The sequence below is a fragment of the Xyrauchen texanus genome, chromosome 37 (assembly GCF_025860055.1).
Source record: "Xyrauchen texanus isolate HMW12.3.18 chromosome 37, RBS_HiC_50CHRs, whole genome shotgun sequence".
NCBI classification, from domain to species: domain Eukaryota; kingdom Metazoa; phylum Chordata; class Actinopteri; order Cypriniformes; family Catostomidae; genus Xyrauchen; species Xyrauchen texanus.
In genome coordinates, this window is record NC_068312.1 from 35,100,233 (window position 1) to 35,124,970 (window position 24,738).

The 24,738-nt window shown below is 40.1% G+C and overlaps 1 protein-coding gene across 4 annotated transcripts in view; it reads left to right on the forward strand.

The window, feature by feature from the left end:
• The first annotated feature begins 112 nt into the window (after positions 1-112).
• LOC127630852 (host cell factor 1-like) overlaps positions 113-24,738 on the forward strand; it is a 32,592-nt gene continuing 7,966 nt past the window's right edge. The window contains exons 1-21 of one of the 4 annotated variants that reach the window (XM_052108683.1): positions 113-246; positions 1,527-1,717; positions 2,742-2,890; positions 3,034-3,194; positions 7,337-7,545; positions 7,631-7,715; positions 7,833-7,939; positions 8,057-8,236; positions 8,776-9,099; positions 9,521-9,672; positions 11,497-11,691; positions 14,717-14,941; positions 15,424-15,525; positions 15,695-15,902; positions 16,063-16,199; positions 16,448-16,586; positions 16,736-16,914; positions 17,192-17,629; positions 20,542-21,330; positions 21,436-21,574; positions 24,505-24,647. In XM_052108683.1, coding sequence (XP_051964643.1) covers positions 1,537-1,717; positions 2,742-2,890; positions 3,034-3,194; positions 7,337-7,545; positions 7,631-7,715; positions 7,833-7,939; positions 8,057-8,236; positions 8,776-9,099; positions 9,521-9,672; positions 11,497-11,691; positions 14,717-14,941; positions 15,424-15,525; positions 15,695-15,902; positions 16,063-16,199; positions 16,448-16,586; positions 16,736-16,914; positions 17,192-17,629; positions 20,542-21,330; positions 21,436-21,574; positions 24,505-24,647 — 4,242 coding nt within the window. In that variant the 5' untranslated portion in view covers positions 113-246; positions 1,527-1,536. Of the gene's footprint in view, positions 247-1,009; positions 1,377-1,526; positions 1,718-2,741; positions 2,891-3,033; positions 3,195-7,336; positions 7,546-7,630; positions 7,716-7,832; positions 7,940-8,056; positions 8,237-8,775; positions 9,100-9,520; positions 9,673-11,496; positions 11,692-14,716; positions 14,942-15,423; positions 15,526-15,694; positions 15,903-16,062; positions 16,200-16,447; positions 16,587-16,735; positions 16,915-17,191; positions 17,630-20,541; positions 21,575-24,504; positions 24,648-24,738 lie in introns of those variants that run through there. The other 3 variants (XM_052108684.1, XM_052108681.1, XM_052108682.1) reach the window with 3 other exon arrangements.

Here is a 24,738-nt window from a genome sequence, read left to right on the forward strand (position 1 = left end):
AATGGGAATGAATTAAATAGTGTAATCGCAGCGCATCATGGTAGAGTTGCGGTAGTGAGCGAAGCGTTTTTGGAGGCTGAACCGCCCCGCCGTTTAATTACTGAGGGCTTGTCAAGAAGATGGCGGCTTCCTGGGCGGCATGAAATGATGTAGACTTAGCATTATCTACAGTGAAAAGCGCACACAGGGTTGAATTCGTTATAAAAGTCCTCACTCGTGCTTAAAAAAATTAACAAATTGGAACGAGTAAGTATTTTGTGCAACGGAATGAGAGAATCTGAGTATTTTACAGCTTTCTGTAACAGCTAACGGTACATCCGCCATTTTTCTTGAGGGAAGCTAAGCGGATAGCACAAATACTCAAGCTGAACTGTGCAACTCGAATGAAATGTCATTAAGCTATTCTTAAAGTAAATAAATAAAACAGCAAAAATGAATCATGTAACATTTTCTCTGTTCTGCCGACTAAGCATGTAGGACTTGCATCGTTTAATGAACAATTTAGCATTGTTGCTAACTGGATGCCCATATCTCATTGAAAATTTCAGCTAGCGTGCTAATGCAGTTAATAGCAGCAGCAGCCAATGTAAGTTGCTTTTTAGTCTTGTTTTGAGATCAAAGTGTATTAAGTCAAGTAAGTGGCTCAGTGCAATTTGTAGAAATTGAGTTTTCATTTCAAAAGTACATGTATATTAGGGTTATTGATAAAAAGGGGTGGGTTGTTTGGTTGATCAAGACAAGATGCATGACAAATCCACAAATCAACTCTTAACACACAAACCCATAAAAATCATTCTCTTTATTTGCATTTTATTAATGCAGACTTCCACTTTAAAACTGTTGTTTGATCGGTGCATTTATCAATTCGTTTCATGATACCTCACATAGCATTAACTCCAATGAAAGCTGATATGTTTGGTTCACCGCCCATTTTTATTCGTTAGCTTGTGTGTGTGTGTTTTAGCCTAGCCGCTTAGCAGCTAATCGGGCGCTTGTGCTGCAAGCGGGCTACAAGATGGAGGCATCCAAATCTGCACCGAGATCAGCTTCATATCTAAAAGGCACCCGCCACACTTTTTATGCATATTGAGGTTTACGGAAAAATTCACGGGAGTCCAACTGCATGCAAACCTACGGCTTTGGAGTTATTTTCGTTCCTTTCTTCTGGAATTGGTTTATGAACCGCTGGTGTTCGTCTCTCATTCGCTCATGATGAAAAGCTACTTCTGCCGCTAAAATGGCGGGTCGCCCATATTTTTGGCTAACCGGTTAGCATCGTTATACTCGTCTTTTCGTGTTAAACACGTTTAAAGTTAACTTATATTTTAATAGACGTTTCTGCCAAACAACACCGCGATTCGTGCAGAAAACGTGAGGTATTCAAACATTTTCATGTGACCTATTTAGCTCGCTCAAAGCTACACAGTACTAGCGCGCTAATCCTTAATAGCACAGAGCTTTTGACACACTAATGCTGTTTGCATCCAAACTAAAACCAAGACTGCATGGGATTTGTGTCTCGCTAGAGAAGTGGACATGGCTTCTTCAGGCACCGCGGGCTCGGTTCTGCAGCTGCGCTGGAAGAGGGTTTTGGGTTGGTCCGGTCCGGTTCCTCGCCCGAGACACGGACACCGAGCCGTGGCCATAAAAGAGCTGATGGTAGTGTTCGGCGGAGGGAATGAAGGGATTGTGGATGAACTGCACGTCTATAACACAGGTACAATAATGTGGTTGTTTTGGCCATTTCTGTAATCGATTATTACTTTGTGTAGTCTGTAGCACCCTATGTTGTTTTGTTAGCCAGATTCTTGCTCTCTCTTCGGCCTAGGATTGGTGTTATCATATAGTCTATTTGGCCGTTGGAATAATTCAAGTGTTAACATATTGGCAGAGCTCCTTGTATTCTCGTTTTGCATCGATTTTTGGACTAATTGCTCAAAGATACAGTGGTAGCACAGTGGCATTAGCTTGCCAAGCACTTAGCGGCTAGGCATCCTGGAAAATAATATTTGCATTAGTGATCATCGGCTACCTAGCCGTATAGAATGTGCACTAATTCAAAATATACTGTTGATTTGAGTCAGATATGTAGCATTTGGAGTTGCACTCAGTAATTTGCCATTTGATTGCTGAATAACCCTTATTTGTCTGTACGGTGAGCTGCTATGTGTTTTGTAGCGATGTTGTGTATAACCATAAGTGCTAAGTGTTTGTGTTGAAGTGTCAGCTAGCCAGCGAACGCTACAGCACTAGCCAAGCAGCGGAACAGGCACGCCAGGGAAAAATGCAAAGAGAAATGGCGGGTTAAAAGAACGCCTGCTACGTCATCACAACACACATGCCACGCCCACTTGGTTTTCCGCATTGCCATGTAAATACTTGTGGTGTCAAATGAGTGGAATAGAGACTTATTGTTGGTGCGGATGATTCTGTTTAATGTGGAGTCGTGTTGCAAAGGTCCGAAAACTCGTATGAAAATATAGTCAGAAATGTATTGCCTTAAAGTTATTGACTTGTGTCTGATCGTGGCATAATGCTGGCTGGGTAATTTTCCCTTAGCCTGCTTTCATATGTTGTACATATTGTTGACACTTATTTATTCTCTTGTTGAAACCATACACAATAAGCTAACCAATTAAACTTTGTTTACGTTTTAGTCATATTGTGTTCCATTTTTGTGCTACATTGCCTCAGCTGAACCAATTGAAAGACTATGATGCATTGCAAACATTTCTCAACAGCCACCAATCAGTGGTTTATTCCTGCTGTCCGGGGTGACATTCCTCCTGGATGTGCTGCATATGGATTTGTGTGTGACGGCACCCGACTCCTTGTTTTCGGGGGCATGGTTGAATATGGAAAGTACAGCAACGATCTCTATGAACTACAGGTAAGCTCATTGTCTTAAGTTTAAAAATGGTTGAGCTTAAAAGAAAGCTGTTGTCATGTCTGTTATTCCCATGACCTCTTTCTTGTGGCATCAGCTCTAGCCTTTTATTAAGAGCTCATTGTTGTGTCAAATGTTTTAAACAGGCCAGCAGGTGGGAGTGGAAACGGTTGAAGCCCAAAGCCCAGAAGAATGGCCCACCACCTTGTCCCCGCCTGGGCCACAGTTTTTCTCTAATTGGAAACAAATGCTATTTGTTTGGTGGACTGGCGAATGACAGCGAGGATCCCAAAAACAATATTCCAAGGTAAACAACAAAGCCTATTACAGTTTATCGGGGCTTCAGTGTGTGGCTAAAATGGTCACAAATGCAGCCAAAATAATTGATTGCAACACTCATTTAAAATCTAGTCACCATTGGCGACAGTTTGGATGTGTGTTCGTGCATATGCAGTTTTGTCAGATACCTTGAGTTATTGAATACATTTTTAGAACACACACCAGTGTGTCTCATGCCCCTTTTCACCCATTCTGTTTCTGACGAGCACGCTGCACCTCACGCGACAACAAAAACAAACCCCAAATGACTTGTCTATTTCATGAATCAACTAAAAAAAGAGGGTTTGAACTAATTTCGCTCAGGTTAGCAGTTTGAATCAGATTCACTTTCTCTGCGAATCTGCCCTCAGTAAGCTCACAGCTGGGAGCGCAGACATAAAAAAATAAAACAAAGAGTCCCATATGTATTTCACACAACTATTACAGAAGGTGCAAACATTCATTGATGCTCAAGAAGGCAACACACTACTTATATGCATACTATCCACCTTATTTTGCAACGCGGAAGTAAGCAGTGGTGAATCACACAACCACTGGATGTACAGCAGAATGATGGCCTAATGTTGGATTCTTTTCTAACTTCAGCATTTATAGTAAAATAAATGCTGTGTGTTGTATTGAAGAGTTGGTTATAAAATCTGCTTCTTTCTTAACCGGGATCGTGATTATTCAGTGTTTCTTTTCTCCATTTAGGGCTGGACAATTAATCGAAATAAAATCATAACAACGATATGACCTTGTGCGATTATTAAATTGCAAAGGGCTGCGATTTAAATAAATAGTCTGCTCCCTTCAAAGTGTATTTGCTCTGTCCAGTCTATATTAAGTTAGAGCATTGTTACAGTGTTTTCAGAGCAGTTCTGTGCTCCACAATTCCCTCTCATGCTTAGAGTAACAGAAATGCTCTGAGTTCGATTCTGTTTGCTTGTGTGCGCTAAACCTTTTATTTACACTAAACTGGCGCGTCCTGCGTGAAGCGTTTTTTATTATTATATGCAGTAGCAGCATCTCAGTCTCTGCAAGGCACAGGTATCATCATAATAATATTGCAGAATACAAGATGGGCTATAATTCAAACATCTTTATTAAATGATTGTTGAGCAAACATCATTAACAGTAACACCTGTAGAGTCCAGAAACATCTCTTCATTCTCCTTTCATTTGTTTCCCTCACGAGAGAGCGTGTCGCCCTTATTACAGTCCCTGCGGAAACAAGTGAAAGCGGAACTAATATTGCCAACATCCAACAAAATGAAAAGGAACATGCATATAATACATCTATATCAAATATTTAGTTACTATAATATAATGCATTGCTTAATTATATAATTAAAATGAAATGGTGACAAACTAACCAAAATTTTCACTTTAAATGTAATTACACTAATGGGTTATCAGTTCAACTTCAGTTTGACATTAAGCCTCATTCTTTAGGACTATCTTATATACAGTAAAGAATAGTTTGTATAAGCCTACTAGTTTTTAAGGCCTAGAATAAAGAGTAACATTTATATTTTGTGTATACTGAATTATTCAATCAATCAACATTATTTTTGACAGCAAAAACTAGGCAAAAAGTATGGTATTACTGACAGGGAAATTCAGTTAACAGTGACATTGAGCAGAAAGCTTACTGTAACACTGTTAAAGAATGGGCAAGGAGGAGGCGAGAACCGCTTGTCAATATAAATCCTAATTTAATGAAACTCAAAAGCACAAACATAAACACACTCATGACGGACATGCCCGTAATTCTCTCTCTCTCTCTCTTGAACCATCGTCACCGGCCGCCTTTATCCCTCGCGCCTCATCAGGCCGATTGGGGTCCGGGCGAGCGATACTCCGACCCGGCCCCGCCCCCCCTCCGCTCCACACTTACATATAACCAGTTTTGACAGAGCTGCTGATAAAAAGTTAAATGATCAGCATTGATTGATGAGATGAAAATTTAAGATCTGTATCGGATGTTAAAATCCTGATTGGAATATCCCTAATATTCAAATTGACTGTGTCAAAAACTAATGATGATGATTAGTGGGCTGAAACCCTATTGCAAAATTGACAAAAACAGGTACACAGTGGATGGTAACATTTGAATATGAAGAAGACTTTGTTTCACAGTTAATTTATTTATTTGTTTGTTGGTGAACTGAAAAAGGTCTCAGTTTGGTTCTTTATAAGATGGCTCAAGTGTGAAAACCCCAGTAGCCTTTTTGCAGTTGAACATGTGGAAAATATTACCATATTATCGCAGCTCAAATCGCAATCGCAATATTTTTCAAAATAATCACAATATGACTTTTTGTCCAAATCGTGCAGCCCTATCTCCATGTAAACCTCCATTTATATGTACCTGCTAAGAAAGAGAGACTGCTCTCTGACAAGACCGGAGAGTAAAATGTACTTATTAATTTGTCAAGATGAAACCAGATGCAGTTTTGGTGCTAAGAAAGTTAAAGCAGCAATTTGCTCAGCAGCCTTCTGCTCTCTGCTGGTTGTGTAAAGTTTGTGGATGCGTGGAGGACTGTCCTGTCAGTGCCTGATCTCCTGATTCATTCTGCCTGTGCAACAGTGTGATAAAACGATGGCAAAATGCGATATAGTAAAACTATATGTGTTTAAAACCAATGAGTGTATGAATATCAAGATAATATGATGACATATATTTGCCAGCCTGTAATATGAAGCAGCATTATGTAGTATTTTTGTATCATTAAAATAGCTGGAAATTACTGATACCGGAAGTGGTCCACATTCAAGGTTGATAATGGCGGCACCCTAGTTTTGCTGAAAAATAAGGTGGATATTTTATGTAAATGTGAAGAATTTTGTCTTAAATTTCATGCGTCAAACTTTTATTTGGAATCAGGCTTTATTTTGACTTGAAGTCTTTTCCGGTTCTGCGTTATTGATCGTAGTTTCACACTTACGCAAAAGACGATGGTTATATGGCCCATTGTTATTATTAAAATGCAAAATGCTGTTATTTATTTATATAAATATTATGGCTGGACGAAACGTGGATTGTCCACGTATTTTGCTGACAAAATAAAATTCAACAATCGTGTACGTTGCAATGATTTTAATGAGCCTTTTATTTGGCTATTTAGTTTCATAGTGCATCAGTAGACTAATTTTACGATCCTTCAGGGCTCTATAATTATTCAAAACTACATCAAAATGGTGACATGATCATATGGGATTATTTAACTGCAAAAGGCTGCGATTTAAAGACAGATGGTCTGTGTGTGCTTCGCAATGTACCGGCGACGTGCTGATATGTGCACGCGCAGGCGTGGCGGGGCTCATGGGCTATTGTTTTTAGTGCAGATCATCTGCATTGTGAAGGACTGAAGATTCAAGCATTAGTAACCGCTATAAAGTTATCAGGGTTCCCATGGATCCTTAAAAAGTTTTTATGTCTTAAATTCAGTTTTTCAGAATTTAAGATCATAAAATGTCTTCAATGATACTCCAAAAGTTGTAATTTTTATTAAAAGATGTCTCAAATTTGGTGCCGGAAAGACCGGAATCGTGATATGACCTAATGTGATTATCAAACGTCAAAAGTATACTATTTAATTTAACAAATTCATGCGCTGCATCCTTCAAAGTGAAAACGTGGCACTGTTTTATTTTCTCCAAGCACGCGGGGGCTTGTGAATGTTTAAGCCACAATCATTAAGCAATATTGGAAATTTATGACAAGCTATCAATTAAGATCAACCATTGATGATGATGTAGTGTTGATGAAACATAACAATGTTTACTTGTTAATTGTTTATATTATTATACGTTGTAGATTATTGTAGGCGTGCATATTTTATATCCCTTATTTGCTTGAATAAGCAGCTAGAAGCAGTGAAGTGCAAACATTTCAAAATAAGAGGATCTGGTGTATGTTGAAGTGCCTTTAAAGTTTCACACTATGAATCACCCCCATTCTGAAAATAATGGAGTATAATATTATAACATTACATCATTATTTTTGTATCGAATACGGGTTCTTTTGACATCACTAATCCGTGTCTTGGACTAGGACTAGTCTTGGTCTAGGACTTTTTAAGCTGCAGATCTTGAATTCTTGTTATTTCTTCATTCACACACTAGATACCTGAATGACCTTTATACGCTCGAGCTACGCCCTGGCTCTAACGTAGCAGGCTGGGACATCCCCATTACATACGGTGTGCTGCCCCCTCCTCGAGAGAGCCACACTGCTGTCGTCTACACAGAGAAAACATCCAAAAAGTCTCGCCTCATCATCTATGGCGGCATGAGTGGCTGCCGTCTTGGAGATCTGTGGACTTTAGATATAGGTGAGAGAAATACGTGAGAATATGAAAATAACACTAAGCTTTGATCAATATATGCAAACTTTGTGCAATTTGCTCTGTCCTGTAGATACTTTGACCTGGAACAAACCTGCCATAAGTGGCGTGGCACCTCTGCCTCGCAGTCTCCATTCTGCCACTACTATAACCAACAAGTGAGTTACAATCTCAAGCAAGTTTAAATGACACATTTTAACAGATACCACTTGGTTCAAGACTTAATATAGAGATGTATGTTGGTGTGGTGTTAACTAACACTGATCTCTCCATAGGATGTTTGTGTTTGGTGGATGGGTCCCTCTGGTTATGGATGATGTCAAAGTAGCTACACATGAAAAGGAATGGAAGTGCACCAACACTTTGGCCTGTTTAAATCTAGGTAGGTTTGACAAATAAACTGTAGAATCGTAGAAGCGATGAGATAGTCAATCAAAACATTTTTTTTTTATTATTTACAATAGATTTTGATAATTGACAAACCTTTTATTCCTTTCAGACACAATGTCGTGGGAAACTATCTTGATGGACACTCTAGAGGATAATATCCCAAGGGCCAGAGCTGGACACTGCTCTGTGTCTATTAACAATAGACTGTATGTATGGAGTGGCAGAGATGGTTACCGCAAAGCCTGGAACAACCAAGTTTGCTGCAAAGACCTGTGGTACCTGGAGACAGGTAGGCTATTGATATTCCTCAAAGATTCTCAACAGTTAACCCTTTAAAACTTGTACAGTTAATTCAGCCTAAACCAAGTCAAAAGCACACCTAAGGCATAAATTATTTTGCGTAAATTGTGTTTCCATCATAGTTCACTCTCATTTATTTTTTTTTTATCGGAAAAAAGATTCACTTCTAGTGAACTTTTTAAATGTGCATTTGAGATTTTATTCACATCTTGTTGTTTCCATCCAGCAGTCTTTATGCAATATCACAAAACGCACATAAAAATAAGTGGAAGGAAACCATCTAATGATGTCATTGTAGTATTTGCATATGAATTCAGGTCTTTTTTTTTTCATGTCTGTATTCTGAATTGTGATTTGGCCTTGTTTTCTTGATGTAGCATTTCATTTACACAGAATGAAAACCTAAACTTACCTTAAACATTAATACTTTCCTTGTTGTCAATTCAATACAATTCAATCATAATCCCTGTTACCTTAGTGGAGAAAATGCTTTATTATGCTCATTGTATGATCATCTTTCTCAATCAGATCGTCCTCTGCCTCCATCACGTGTGCAACTGGTCCGTGCCAACACCAACTCTCTGGAGGTGAGCTGGGGGGCAGTGCCCACAGCAGACACATACCTGCTACAGCTGCAGAAATATGACATCCCTGCTGCGACAGCTGCCATGTCTCCGACCGTCAACCCCACTTCGTCGTTGCCCATCAACTCGCCCAAGAGTCCTGCACCTGCCTCTGCTGCTCCTGCAGCTCAGAGCATGCCCATTTCTGGGGTCACACTGGTGCCACAAGTCCCTTCAACCACTACTTTCATGCCAGGCAGCCCAATAGCAGCCTCACCTCGTGGGCCAGGTACAGACATGCATTAATTGGGTTTCAAATTTGAGAGATGCATGTATTTTTTTTTTCAAATCTCTTATATTCCTGCTATGCAACTACCTTAAAAAGGAGTTCACACAGAAATCATTTACTCACTCTCATGTTGTGTGCTTTAACACAAAAGGAGATGTTAGGCAGAATCGTAGCCTCAGTCACCATTCACTTTCAATGTATGGACATGAGATACAATTAAAGTGAATGGTGACTGCGGTAAATGTTCTGTTTAACATCACATTTGTGTTCCACAGATGAATTGTATAGGGGTTTGAAAAACATGAGGGTGAGTAAATGACAAATAAAATTTTTTGGGTGAGCTATAAGTAACCCTAAGTTTCTGTTACTAAACTTTACCCCTAAATGCATGTTAACGTATGTATGCTTTTTCCATTCCTAGCTATTCTTAAAGTGGCAGCGCCTCATTCCACACCTGGGACGTCCGTTGTTACTGTACGTCAGGCCATCCCAGGGGCGAAATCCCCGGTCACTGTAACATCACTTCCTGCAGGGGTCCGCATGGTTGTCCCTGCACAGAGCACACAGGGCACGGTATGTATTGCAATCGGTATAAAGATTGTACTCAATTAGGGAAGCAAATTTCGGCTAACCAACAGAGTAACCGTCAGTATTAACCGGTTATTAATCGGATAACCGATAAGCCATGAATCAAACAGTGGCCAAACAGGCATGACGATAGCTGCATCCGAAAACGTAGGCAGCTGACTTGTTGCCTTTCTGCCTAATCTAATCTGCCTAATGGCTTCACTGATAGCTTGTTTGAATGCATGGTACTCTTAAGTAAACTGGTCTCCGAACAGTTTGAAAACTACCTTATTTTCATCCTGCCTCTGAAGGCAGCATTTTCCTGGTTTCGGACACAGCAAATATGTTTTAAGTCTATATTGTCTGAAACAAAACGGGCTCGCATGTGTATATTTCGCAATAATTATTACATCCACATTTGAATGAACAATACAGTATATTTCCTTATATTTCATAAATATTTGAATGGATTGCTTGCACGCCCTATTAACCTACGAGACGATAAATTGACAGTTTAATTATGGAAGAATAAAAACAGTCAGCTTACCCACAAATTCTGTTGCTGGGCAATCCCAATCATTTTTGTTTGTCTTCAACATGTATATACTTAGGCAGCTGTCCATATGTTGATGGGAAGCGCAGAGACTGAACCCCGCTCCGAAGAGACTGAAACCCACTCCGAAAGCACTGATGTCCAGCCGCGCATCACACTCCCGTATCCCGACCCATGCAACATAAGCGGGGGCTATAAACATGCTCTTAGATGTTTAGGCTTGCAAATGTTTGTTTTTATATGGTACCGCATTGTACTCGTGCTACTATTAAACTTTAACATCCTATTTTACAATTTGTATCGAAACATGTCTTCACAGGCGAAATGTTCCCACACAGTGCAGAGCACATGCTTAATATTTGTTTTTCAAACTGAGTGGAAGGCAGTGGTTTGTGTTAACAGTGCCCTCATGTGTATATATAATTCCCTACATGTAAAACCAATAAAATTAGGTCTGCAGTTTTTTGCCCAATTCCCAATACGCTCTTAAGTCCTCATTGTGGCGTAGTGACTCGCCTCAATCCTGGTGGCGGAGGATGAATCTCAGTTGCCTCTGAGATAGTCAATCCGCGCATCTTATCACGTGGCTTGTTGAGCATGTTACTTCGGAGACATGGCACGTGTGGAAGCTTCCCACTATCTCTTCCCACTCTCCGCGACATCCACGCACAACTCTCCGTGTGCCCCACCGAGAGCAACCCCCATGTGACTCTACCCTCCCTAGCAACCGGGCCAATTTGGTTGCTTAAGAGACCTGGCTGGAGTCACTCAGCATGCCCTGGATTTAAACTTGCTCCAGGGGTGGTAATCAGCATCTTTACTTGCTGTGCTATCCAGGCCCCAGTCTGTTATTTCTTGAAATAACATCTAGTTTGATTTTTAACTGATATTATTAGTTGAGAAATTGTTAATGCTGGTTAATGGTCTACATCCCTAAACTCAGTGTTTCCTAGTACTACTATGTTTAAAAACACTCACACATTAAATAAAGACTATCCGTATCAATCTCCAAGAATATTATTCTTTATTCTACATCAGGTGCTGGCACATACTTGCAATCATGTTGAGATCACGTGACCAGCTGAATATTTCTGAATATAACCTTAATCCCCAGTAGTTGGACACTTTGGCAGAATAATTTAATCATGGCTTACTAGCACATTTTTACAATTGATAACCGTGCATGGCGCTGCATTTACGTCACTAGCTGTCAGTGAACAAAAACGTACATTTTACAGTGTGCACCTTTTACATTTTTTTACTGTTTTGGTCTCCAGCCGATCGGCAGCAGTCCTCAGATGAGCGGCATGGCTGCTTTGGCTGCAGCTGCAGCTGCCACACAGAAGATTCCGCCCTCTTCCACGACCACGTTGTTAAATGTTCCTGCAGGAGCCACCCTAGTAAAGACTGTTGCCATGACTCCAGGATCCACGACTCATCCCGCTACCGTCAAAGTAGCTTCACCTGTTATGGTGAGTGCAGTAATTGAATTTAACAGTGAATTTGTTTAGGATAAAAATGTCTGCCTATTGAATTAAAAAAGGAAAATGCATGAATTCAGGGCAGAAAAAATAAGGATGGCCTGCCATCCTGGGGCCAGAGTGAGGAAGTTATGGGCCAGTTGATGGAACTGTCCCTTGCCATATCAGGCAAATGCCACATTGTCAAACCTTGCCTTGCAAAACATTTGGATTAGGGATGGGCATTTTGGTCATTTTGTCTACTCGAGTACTTGCCGAGAACTCAAGGGGCAATTACATGTTAATAACTATATATGAAAACATGTCTGAGAAACATCTAATGGCTGCTGCATTGCGTCTTATTGTTCCAGTGTATCGTCTATTTATTATTATAGGCTGTTATGAAATATGATGTTACAAAATGTACAAAAGATTGCATAATCAAAATATAATGCAGCATATTTTGTCATTATGTGAAGATTCGCTGCCCAACTGAATGAAAGAATGGGCACGACGAGCATCTGCCTGTTCTTCCTTCAGGTTACCATAGTAATCTGCCAAATGTATAAATGTAAATGTAATCTTGGTGTGCACCAGTTTTTTTTTAATGACTGTCTGAAAAGTATATTTTCAAATAACAGGAGATGCCATAACCATTGGCAGGGTTTGTCCTGGCTCAAAATGAGGCGGAGGTGGTACCATACTGATAAATAAAAGTGACGTTAAGAACACGTAAATGTTGGCTTTGCATTAATACACTACTAATGACCTGGCAACTGAATAATAGTGTTAATTTTGTCATCTGTTTTTTAATTTAGTCTTAGTCCTGTGTCAAATATCCTATTTTTATTTTTTTTTAAGTCAAGTTTTAGTTGACAAAGTCTGGGCATTTTAATATAGTTTTGGTAAATGAAAACTGTATTATTGGTAAGCATTGGTCAATCTAGCCTATCCAAAACCCATATATATATAAATATATATATATTACACACAAATTTCATTGTCGTTTTAATGTTATTTTTCACATAAGATTGATCTTATCTTGATGATCTCATGATGATGAGCTGCGAACAGCGGGGGTAAGAGATGAGCATCTCTGTGTTAGTGTGCATCAGCCGGTGGAAATTTAGATATCTGCCGGTCTCGCCCACCCGCACAGATTGGGTCTCTTCCGCGACTGGTTGAACCGCACAGAGAATGACAGTTTTGGAGTTTATTTACATGGCATGCTCCCGTATTATATGAACTTTAAGGATGAAATAAAGATATATCGCCAAGCTGTGATCAGTGTTTCTATCAGACACTCGAGCTGCAGCGCTCCTATTGTCTCGCTTGTCATCATTATAGTTTTATATGTTCTGAAGTTATGTTAAATGACATCATGCAACTATTCGACAACTGAATTTTATTTATTATTATTGCCAAGATTTGCTGTTACAAATGACAATCCACCGAGTGCAACCCCGTGTGTGTCCAAATGTTCGCTCTTGTTAGAAAAGCCACTATGCTCTGTATTGTTGTTGCTGTGATTCATGAAGCATTCCATTCAACTGAGTCAAAATTTCCACCTTTCAACTGAGGAAAGTCCAAAGGTATGACACTTTATATCGATATCCAACCTTGAAACTTGAGTGGAAATTTTCGAGATGCAGGTGTGTGTTGCGTCACACAGGGCAGGGAGGTTTAGTCAGTGACAATCATTCACTTTTGTAAATAATATCCTTTAGCGAGTCAACGGTCTTGCATTAAATGACGATTAAGCGTGTTTTGCAAACGTTTTACAGAGACAGGTTTTCAAAACTTGGTTAATTACTCTGTTTATTGTAATGGTAGCATTGGAGCATCGTATCAGTTTGTTTGCCATGAGAAGTCTCTGATAATCAATGTCAAAGAGGGAGCTTATTTTTATTTTTGAGATTGATTACGTTGTGACTTTGAGGGGTACATGTTTGTGTTTAGTTGTCAGGTAATTGTCAATTGATTTTGAATTAAGTGAAAATTCACATCATGCGAGATCACTCGATCATCGTTTTCATGATCGATAATTGCTGCCATGTGAGAGTACCCGAGTACTCGTGCCCATCCCTAAGTTGGATGCTTTAAATGTTGTTGCGAAACCTGCTGATAAACTTATCACCAAGGACACGTTGCATGTCTAGGTTTTGTTGAAATTCTGAGAATGATTTGTGATATTCATTGAGGCATTAGTAAGAATGGGTTGAAAATTAAAAATCAGTCAGTAATTGTTTTTACATCGTATGCCATAGTTTTCCACCAAAGCTAGATTATTGGGAAGAAAACCTTGCATGTAATGAAAGACATAAATGGTATTTCTGGCACTTAAACATACAGAAAACTATTACCCAAATTTAAATTCTTTGTGCCAGGGAAAATGTTGACATGGGCAGTAAAAATGTACAGGCCAAATCAGGCCAGTAGAAAAATATAATCTTTAACGTACATGTGAACAAGGCTTAAGGATATTTCTGCCAGCCAGTTGTTTAGATTTTTACTGTCCCTGACAACTTTTTCACTGCCCCCTTTTTTTTTTTTTTTTTTTTTTTCTCATTAAAATGGTTTACTTTCCAGAAAAGAAATTACAATTCAATTTGTTTTATTTCACATAATGGCTTAAAATTGTACAACAATATTATCGGGGTTTGTACAAGGCTTGATTTTTACAGCTATGTTTTTACGTTTGAAATATGCTTGAATTTTGAAAATGCTCTTTGAAAATGCTTTATTTATTTTTTTCCTTTGGTCTAACAATAAAGGATACGTTGCAATTTCAACAAATCCTCATGACAGTCTGCTAGATGACTCCGTCATCTGTTCCAAAACACTCTCACACTGTCTCTAATGGACCATGCTTATTGTCGAGCCCTGAATTAATAAATGTTCAGGAAGTGCTACTTTTCATTAACTCATTCAGCATCCAGCTGTAGGTCAGTGAACTTCCCTTTTTGTGATATCTGATGGACATGAATGAAACAAAATATCCACGTCCTCTATCCATAACATCTTCCTCCTGTTCCAGGTTACTAACCCTGCTACCCGAATGCTAAAAACGGCTGCAGCCCAGGTCGGCACTTCAGCCATATCTACTCCCAACACCCCAACTCGCCCCATCATCACTGTACACAAATCTGGCACGGTGACCGTAGCCCAGCAGGCCCAGGTTGTCACCACCATGGTTGGAGGGGTCACCAAAACTATAACGCTTGTCAAGAGCCCCATCACAATGAGTGGCGGCAGCGCTTTGGTAAGATGAACAACCATTGTTTATGTTCTCAACTCAAATGTAGTTACAAGATTTCAAAGTAATCTATAATAACAGGTAATCCCAATCCTAAAGGTTGGCATTATAATGAATAATACATGTAATTGGCATTGTTTATATATATATATATATATTTTTTTTTTTTTTTTTAAACTTTGTTTACTCTTTTGTAGAATTAAAAAGTAGATATTTAACAATGTTTTGACTGCTTTCCCATACAATAAAAGAGGATGGTGAGCTACACTGCCAAGCTCTTAAAGGACAAAAGACATGGTCCATTGACTCATGCGTTATATTCCAAGTCATCTGAAGGAAACAGACTGAATTTCAAGTTATAGCCTGGTCATTTTACCAATACCTTCTGCTTTAGTCCATGGCATAGAATAACTGATTTTTTATTTTTTTTTTAAACTGTGGATTCAACTGTAGCTAACCTTCATATAATAACCCTTCACCATTCACAGATCTCCAGTCTCGGAAAAATGATGTCTGTTGTTCAGACCAAACCAGTACAGACTTCTGCAGTGACTGGACAGGCTGGAAGCAGCCCTGTCACATTAATACAGGTCTGCAATCTAGCCTATTAATAAGAAATAATGAAAATCTCTTCTTAAAATTTCTTTAAAAGAAATTTCTTAGCCTGATCCTGTTTTGCAATCTAAAATGAAAAAAAAAAATTTTTTTTGTAGCTTTCGATTTTTTTTTTTTTTTTTTTACATTCTTTTTTTCTCTTAGACAAAGACTCCTCTGCCTGCTGGTACCATCTTGAAGCTGGTCACATCTGCAGATGGCAAGCCCACCACTATCATTACAACTAGCCAGGCAGGAGGGACTGGCACCAAGCCCACTATCCTGGGCATTAGCAGTGTCTCTCCAAACACCACCAATAAACCAGGCACCACCTATATTAAAACCATTCCAATGTCTGCCATTCAACAAGGAGGTACAGGCCAGTTTCGTATTAGAATCAGTTATTATGCTTTATTTTTTAATATCTATTGTAATGTGTACTGATGTATTCTTGAGTTAAGCCACTTTAGACATGGTATGATTTGGTAGCTATATTATACTCATACTCCTGTTATTTCCCCTCTTATCACTAGGTGTGGCTGGTAGTCCTGGCATCAAGTCCCCGATCACAATTATTACCACCAAGATGGTTACTCCTGGCACTCAAGGCAAAATCATAACCACTGTGCCCAAACTGGCTACAGGGGCAGGACAACAGGGTGTCACACAGGTGAGTCTCCATAGCTGCTGAAAATATTACTCATTACAGAAACATACTTCAAGCTCAAATGATAAATGACCCATGCAGAATGAGTCTGATAAATCTAGAAAACCTGGGAGTTTTCATTTAAATTTCATAAATGTGTGTAGTGATGATTGTCACAATTATTTTAGGTTATCAGCCTGGGTTCTGATCATCTAATTTTAAATTTAACCTGTATTTTGAGTGGCCTGTGATTTTTAAATATTTGCGTTCAGGTGGTCCTGAAGGGTGCGCCAGGTCAGCCTGGCACCATCCTGCGTACAGTTCCAATGGGTGGAGTTCGTCTTGTTTCACCAGGCACTGTGACAGCTGGCAAACCAACTGTTACCACATTGGTCGTCAAGGGCACCACAGGTATGCATATTCAGGCTAAAACTTGTGCTATAATTTTGGCATGGGTTTTCCCATAGCATGACTGTGTGCAAAGTTTGTTCACATTGCTTATTTTTCTTTAGTTGATTTTTACAAATGAAAATACTCTTCTAAATATACATTCCTTTTAGGTGTCACAACTCTGGGCACAGTAACTGGTACTGTAACAAGCAGTGTGACAGGGGGCACTAGCCTGGTGACACCGGTCACCAATCTTGCCTCCATCGCCACGTTGGCCAGTCAGGTGATCAATCCCGCAGCCATCACTGTATCTGCTGCCCAGACCAGCCTCGCCACTGCCACAATGCAGGTCAGACATCTCTGATCAAACAAGACATGTATCAATTAAAAAGACAGTGGTCCTGATGTGTTACAATAAGGTTTGTCAATAGTTTAAAATAATTGCAGTAAATCATAAATAATTTGAATTCATGGAAATTTGCATCCAAACTCTTTTTTTTTTTTTTTCTCCTTTCAAAATGTAGTCTGTTCAGTTTTAATACATTTAGTTATTTAAAGAAGTGGCAGCTAATCTCAAAAGTGTTGTTTTAGTTTGGCAATCCGGTTTTGTCTGGTTTTTTTTTTAGTCGGCAACCCAACCAACTCAAGTGACTCTAATCACCACTCCCAGTGGTGCGGAGGCCCAGCCTGCACAGGACTTGCCTGTCTCCATCCTGGCCTCTCCCACATCCGAGCAGCCCTCTACCACCGGTGCTGATGCTGGAGACAGTGTGGGTGACAGTGCTGGTACCGTGACGTTGGTCTGTTCCAACCCTCCTTGTGAAACTCACGAGACTGGAACGACCAATACAGCTACAACAGCTTCTGCTAAAATGGGCACCAAACAGGTCTGTTCCAACCCCCCATGTGAAACTCACGAGACTGGAACGACCAACACGTCTACAACTGCATCTGCTAAAATGGGCACTGAACAGGTCTGCTCCAACCCTCCATGTGAGACACATGTAACAGGCACCACCAATACTGCTACGACTGCCTCTGCCAACATGGCCGTGGAACAACAGGTGACAATTCTGAACTTTCACGCTGCAAGTAGACACTTCAGTACTATTTCAGTTTCCTTTCACTTAATATCATCGATACTAGTGTTCTAAGGGGGCTTTCACACTAGCACTTTTGGTGCGCACTCCGGTTCGAATGACGTCAGAGTTCGGTTCGTTTGGATGATGTGAACGCTGTCTTCCGAACTCGGGTGCGCACCCGCGAACCGTACTCGGGTCCGCTTAAAAAGGTGGTCTGGGGTACGGTTCATGTGAACTCCAGTACGGTTCGCTGCTGATATGAACGCAATCGAACCAAACCGCGGAAGTGAACCGCTACTGATGACGTATAATGTGGTCGTCAGTCTCACACGCGTCACTTTCAAAATGAGCGGAAAGGGTTTACTTTCGTGCGTGCGTGCGTGTGTGTGTATACAATTACCTTGACGAAAAGCGGGATTGACGCACACGCACTGCAATCAGAGAGATGATTTCTGCTTGCCTTCGCAAAAATTGTCTTCGCGGGTGGACAGCCCGCTGTCTTTTGAACGATTTCAGTATTTTTGCGGCAGACAGACGCAAGTGTGTTTCTGTATCTTGATGTTGAAAACAAAACCAAAGGTTAAAAAAAAGAAGAACAAATGTGAACCGAGCAAGTCTATTCATTGAATTTTGACGCCTTTTCATTTCGCGGTTATCAAGCAACACGATTACGCACCAGCTGCAGCTTGATGACGCAAGCGTACCGCGGTTCGGATACAAATATATAATGTGAACACAGTCCATCGGGGGCAGGGGGGAGGGGGGAGCAATCGAACTCTGGTTCGGAACAGGCAATCGAACCAAGTGTGAAAGCCCCCTAAGTCTCGTAGGGCTGGCAACAGGGCTGTTAAAAAAAAAACAAATCACTGAAGTATTACCAAAATTCTAAGTAAATATGAATTTTAAAGGTAGTGGGAAAAATCTACAAGAAATATGATTTTTAAATAAACGTTGTGACCCTGGTTCTGTTTCATTTGTTGCAATGCATCTGTTTTAGCCCATCTTCAGTGCTTGGCACACCAAAATTCAAATGTGTATTTTATTGGGATGGGAGAATATATGATGCAAGGTTCACGATTTGAAATTATAACACTTAAATTAAGAATGGCAGAAAATTTTTTTTAGTTTTTGAAAAATGCTTGTGCAAAATTCCCATTATAATTTCTCATCAAAATAAAGTTCTTTAATACACAATTTAAATGCTCAAAGTTTAAATAATAAGAGTTTCTCATATACCTTTCACTATAAGAAAAGATCACAAATAAATAAGCCTTAAAAATTAGAGGACTACAGATAGGCTGATCAGGTGCAGAACACACAATGGAACTGAACAGAACCTGTCCTGAAAACAGTATCTGAACATGTTTATATTTTAATAATCTGTTTGTCTTGATTATCACATTTTAACTTTATACAAATATAAGAATTCTACATTCTATCAATTAATATTATTTCTTGAAATTGTATATATAATATGGGTATAATGACTCGCTAGTTTTTCTCGATGCATCGATTACTAATCCTGCCTATTCATATGCATTGAATCTAGAAATATGATTATTTATTTTTTTAAATGAGAATCGCTAGTGTTGGTCAATAATCGATTTAAACTGTTAAAAATTTAATGAATCTTGATTCAGCAAATTAGTATACAATATTTTAGAATATAGAAATATTAAATTAGTTACATGTGAGATTTAAATGAGACATATGTGACTGCATTGTCTAGTGCGTAAGGGCGCCTTCACAGCTCTACCTCTCCCCACAGACACGTGCTGCACTCTTCCTTCACGGGATCGCACCTTCTCTCCGTAACTCTCACTGAAACATTTTCTGAGTCTTTCATCAAGCACCTTATGTTTCATATCTCCTCCGGATGGTCACCATCTCATGAGCAAATGACAACTCGCAATAGCACTCTTGTCACGAGTCAAACGCACTCAAACATTTGCCAAATCATTGCATGGCCACTACATGCATTTTCTTTCAATTTACTTATGGTGCAATAAACAATGTTAAGCATTTTGTCTTTTTCTTACTTAAGGCACCTTAGGGGAAGTATTTAAATATACTATAAAAGCATTTTTTAAAAAAAACCTGCAGAATCGAATCGTTAATCGAACTTCATTGTGAATCATTTTGAATTAGCAAAAATAGCTTTTCAATCTAATCAAACCTGTGAATCGAATCGATTTGCTTTCAACCCAAAGATTCACACCCCTATATAATAATGAAATGAGCTGTCAATGTTTGAAATAATGTGTACAATTTAGAAGTAATAACATTTTAAGTTTACATTCATTTGTATAAGAAACACTATAATGGTACTATTACTTTAAGAGTTTAACGTGCATCTCACAGACTCGAACAGGTGTTGTGGCTCATTAATGAGAGAGAAGTCTCGTTTTTTAGCGCGTCTGTGTTGTTAAAATATATATATATATATATATATAAGTGGAGTGTGGGGTCTCCTCTTTGAAATTAGTCTATACAGAAGAAATGGTCCATTTTAATTTAAACAAGGCGATTTTCCAGGTTTTTCAGTTCTTAAATTTCTAAAAGCTAAATTCAAGCACTTCAAGGACCTTGCGTGAACTAAACATAGAGAGATGATGTTACATGGGTCATTTCATTTATGATCACATGCACTGAAAACAATATTTCATATTTCAAAAGATCGAGTTTTGTATCTGGTTCATAATTTTTTTGGGTTTGCGATTTATATTGAAATTTGATATCGTCCCATCCCTATTATTTTAACATACAAATGTAGTTTCATCTTAAATTTGAGGAATATTAAAATTGTAATTTGACCACCTTAGAGCCTTGTCATAAGCTTTTCAATGCCTAGTGTATCTGTGTGAACTGAGCAAATTACGAACTTGACTTGACAGGTGTGCAACAACCCACCTTCAGAAACCCACGACACAGGCACCACCAATACCGCCACCACTGCCAGCTGTAACATGGGCTCTAATGAGATGGGAACAGTGAACAGCAAGACAGGGGCATCTTCGTCTGCTGAATCCTCTGCTTCCGGGTCTGAACCATCCACACCCGTCGCAGATGGCAGTGGCGCTTCTGGTACCACACGGCAGGAGAATCTCCGCACTGGTACCACCAACACCTCCACCACGGCCCGCTCCAACATGGGCTCTGATCAGACAGGAACAGTGCAGAGCTCTAACAAAAGCAAAGAAGCCATCTCCTCTACACTGATGCCCGTTTCCTCCAACCCTCCCTGTGAGGCACAGGATACGGGCACCACAAACACGTCCACTGTGTCTGGTGAAGGAGATGTCCAGCAGGTCTGCTCGAATCCACCAAGTGAGACACTTGAAAGGGGCACGACCAACACTGCTACACAGTCAACCTCCATTACAGACAGTGGGGAGAGCAATGTTGTGCAGAGTGTGTGCTCCAATCCGCCCTGTGAAACCCATGAAACTGGCACTACCAATACGCCAACTCAGGCATCATCTTCTATTGGAGCTGGACAGAATGACAGTGTACAAAGGGTGTGTTCAAACCCGCCCTGTGAAACCCATGAAACGGGCACTACCAATACGCCAACTCAGGCGTCATCTTCTATTGGAGCTGGACAGAATGACAGTGTACAAAGGGTGTGTTCAAACCCGCCCTGTGAAACCCATGAAACGGGCACTACCAATACGCCAACTCAGGCGTCATCATCTGTTGGAGCTGGACAGAATGGCAGCGTACAAAGGGTGTGTTCAAACCCACCCTGTGAAACCCATGAAACGGGGACTACCAATACGCCAACTCAGGCGTCATCATCTGTTGGAGCTGGACAGAATGGCAGCGTACAAAGGGTGTGTTCAAACCCACCCTGTGAAACCCATGAAACGGGGACTACCAATACTGCCACAACTGCGACTAGCAGCTTGGAGACTGGAGAAGGAACAGGTATGTGTCTCATGCTACTTTAGCTTCCTTTTCCCGTGGGTTTACATTTATTCATTTGGCAGACGCTTTTATCCAAAGCGACTTACAAAAGAGGAAAACATAAGCGAATCATCTTAAGGAGACAGTGGTTACATACATTATATGTTGGTGACCCACATCTGTAACGGACAGTATTAGTGTGATCAAGGAAAATAAGTCATACATTATATGTTGGTGACCATCTGTAACGGACAGTATTAGTGTGTGTTGGTGTTTTTATTTACAGTGAGGAAAATAAGTATTTGAACACCCTGCTATTTTGCAAGTTCTCCCACTTAGAAATCATGGAGGGGTCTGAAATTGTCATCGTAGGTGCATGTCCACTGTGAGAGACATAATCTAAAAAAAAAAATCCAGAAATCACAATGTATGATTTTTTTAACTATTTATTTGTATGATACAGCTGCAAATAAGTATTTGAACACCTGAGAAAATCAATGTTAATATTTGGTACAGTAGCCTTTGTTTGCAATTACAGAGGTCAAACGTTTCCTGTAGTTTTTCACCAGGTTTGCACACACTGCAGGAGGGATTTTGGCCCACTCCTCAACACAGATCTTCTCTAGATCAGTCAGGTTTCTGGGCTGTTGCTGAGAAACATGGAGTTTGAGCTCCCTCCAAAGATTCTCTGTTGGGTTTAGGTCTGGAGACTGGCTAGACCACGCCAGAACCTTGATATGCTTCTTACAGAGCCACTCCTTGGTTATCCTGGCTGTGTGCTTCGGGTCATTGTCATGTTGGAAGACCCAGCCTCGACCCATCTTCAATGCTCTAACTGAGGGAAGGAGGTTGTTCCCCAAAATCTCTCAATACATGGCCCCGGTCATCCTCTCCTTAATACAGTGCAGTCGCCCTGTCCCATGTGCAGAAAAACACCCCCAAAGCATGATGCTACCACCCCCATGCTTCACAGTAGGGATGGTGTTCTTGGGATGGTACTCATCATTCTTCTTCCTCCAAACACGGTTAGTGGAATTATGACCAAAAAGTTCTATTTTGGTCTCATCTGACCACATGACTTTCTCTCATGACTCCTCTGGATCATCCAAATGGTCATTGGCAAACTTAAGACGGGCCTTGACATGTGCTGGTTTAAGCAGGGGAACCTTCCGTGCCATGCATGATTTCAAACCATGACGTCTTAGTGTATTACCAACAGTAACCTTGGAAATGGTGGTCCCAGCTCTTTTCAGGTCATTGACCAGCTCCTCCCGTGTAGTTCTGGGCTGATTTCTCACCTTTCTTAGGATCATTGAGACCCCACGAGGTGAGATCTTGCATGGAGCCCCAGTCCGAGGGAGATTGACAGTCATGTTTAGCTTCTTCCATTTTCTAATGATTGCTCCAACAGTGGACCTTTTTTCACCAAGCTGCTTGGCAATTTCCCGTAGCCCTTTCCAGCCTTGTGGAGGTGTACAATTTTGTCTCTAGTGTCTTTGGACAGCTCTTTGGTCTTGGCCATGTTAGTAGTTGGATTCTTACTGATTGTATGGGGTGGACAGGTGTCTTTATGCAGCTAACGACCTCAAACAGGTGCATCTAATTTAGGATAATAAATGGAGTGGAGGTGGACATTTTAAAGGCAGACTAACAGGTCTTTGAGGGTCAGAATTCTAGCTGATAGACAGGTGTTCAAATATTTATTTGCAGCTGTATCATACCAATAAATTTATTAAAAAATCATATATTGTGATTTCTGGATTTTTTTTTTTAGATTATGTCTCTCACAGTGGACATGCACCTACGATGACAATTTCAGACCCCTTCATGATTTCCAAGTGGGAGAACTTGCAAAATAGCAGGGTGTTCAAATACTTATTTTCCTCACTGTATTTGTTTATTATTTTAATTTTTTCTAATTCAAATTTTTTTTTTTCCTATTTTTACTAATCCAAAAAGGATAAATGTGTATGGCAAGTTACAAAAGTAGTAATGTACATTTTAATGTTAATGTTTGAATTCACTTCTAAAATTGAAGCTCTAGTGTTAACACTTAATATACACTAATCAGCCACAACATTAAAACCACCTGCCTAATATCGTGTCGCCAACCCGCATCTCAGAATAGAATTCTGAGATCTTTTTCTCATCACAATTGTACAGAGCGGTTATCCAAGTCACCGTAGACTTTGTCAGTTCGAACCAATCTGTCAATTCTCTATTGACCTCTTTCATCAACAAGGCATTTCCATTCACAGCACTGCCACTCAATTTATTTATTTTTTTGGCACTATTTGGAGTACATTTTAGAGACTGTTATGTGTGAAAATCCCAGGAGATCAGCAGTTACAGAAATACTCAAACCAGTCCGTCCGTCTGGCACTAACAATCATCGATGCGATTATCTAATCAGCCAATTGTGTGGCACCAGTGCATAAAATCAGGCAGATACATGTCAGGAACTTGAGTTAATGTTCACTTCAACCATCAGAATGGGGACAAAATGTATCTCAGTGATTTGGACCGTGGCATGATTGTTGGTGCCAGATGGGCTGGATTGAGTATTTCTGTAACTCCTGATCCCCTGGGATTTTCACACAAAACAGTCTCTAGAATTTACTCAGAATAGTGCCACAAAAACAAACATCCAGTGAGCGGCAGTTCTGTGGATGGAAACACCTTGTTGTTGAGAGAGGTCAACAGAGAATGGCCAGACTGGTTTGAACTGTCAAAGTCTATGGTAACTCTGATTACCGCTCTGTACAATTGTGGTGTGAAAAATATCATCTCAATATTATTTTGGCAGCGCTAGGGGGACCTACACAATATTAGGCAGGTGGTTTTAATGGTGTTTGTGTATCGGCTGTTACAGTAACTGTAAAATAATTGTTGGCTACTGGATTCAGCCAGGCTTTATTGTTGTAAATAAGCATCTGTGTTTTTTTCTTCAGCTCAACAGGATGCTGATGGACAGGGTGACAGTGGCACCAGCTCAGAACCCACATCCTCCACAGAACCAGCCATTCCCACAACACAAAGCAGAGCCATCACCATCGTGACACAGGCCACGCCAACTCCAGGACCATCAGTACCGGTATGAACTGCTCTCTAATGTTACTGCCGGTTTTCAGGGGGGTCGGGTTGCACCAGTTTATATCCATCTGCTGGGAAACAAATTCCCCAAG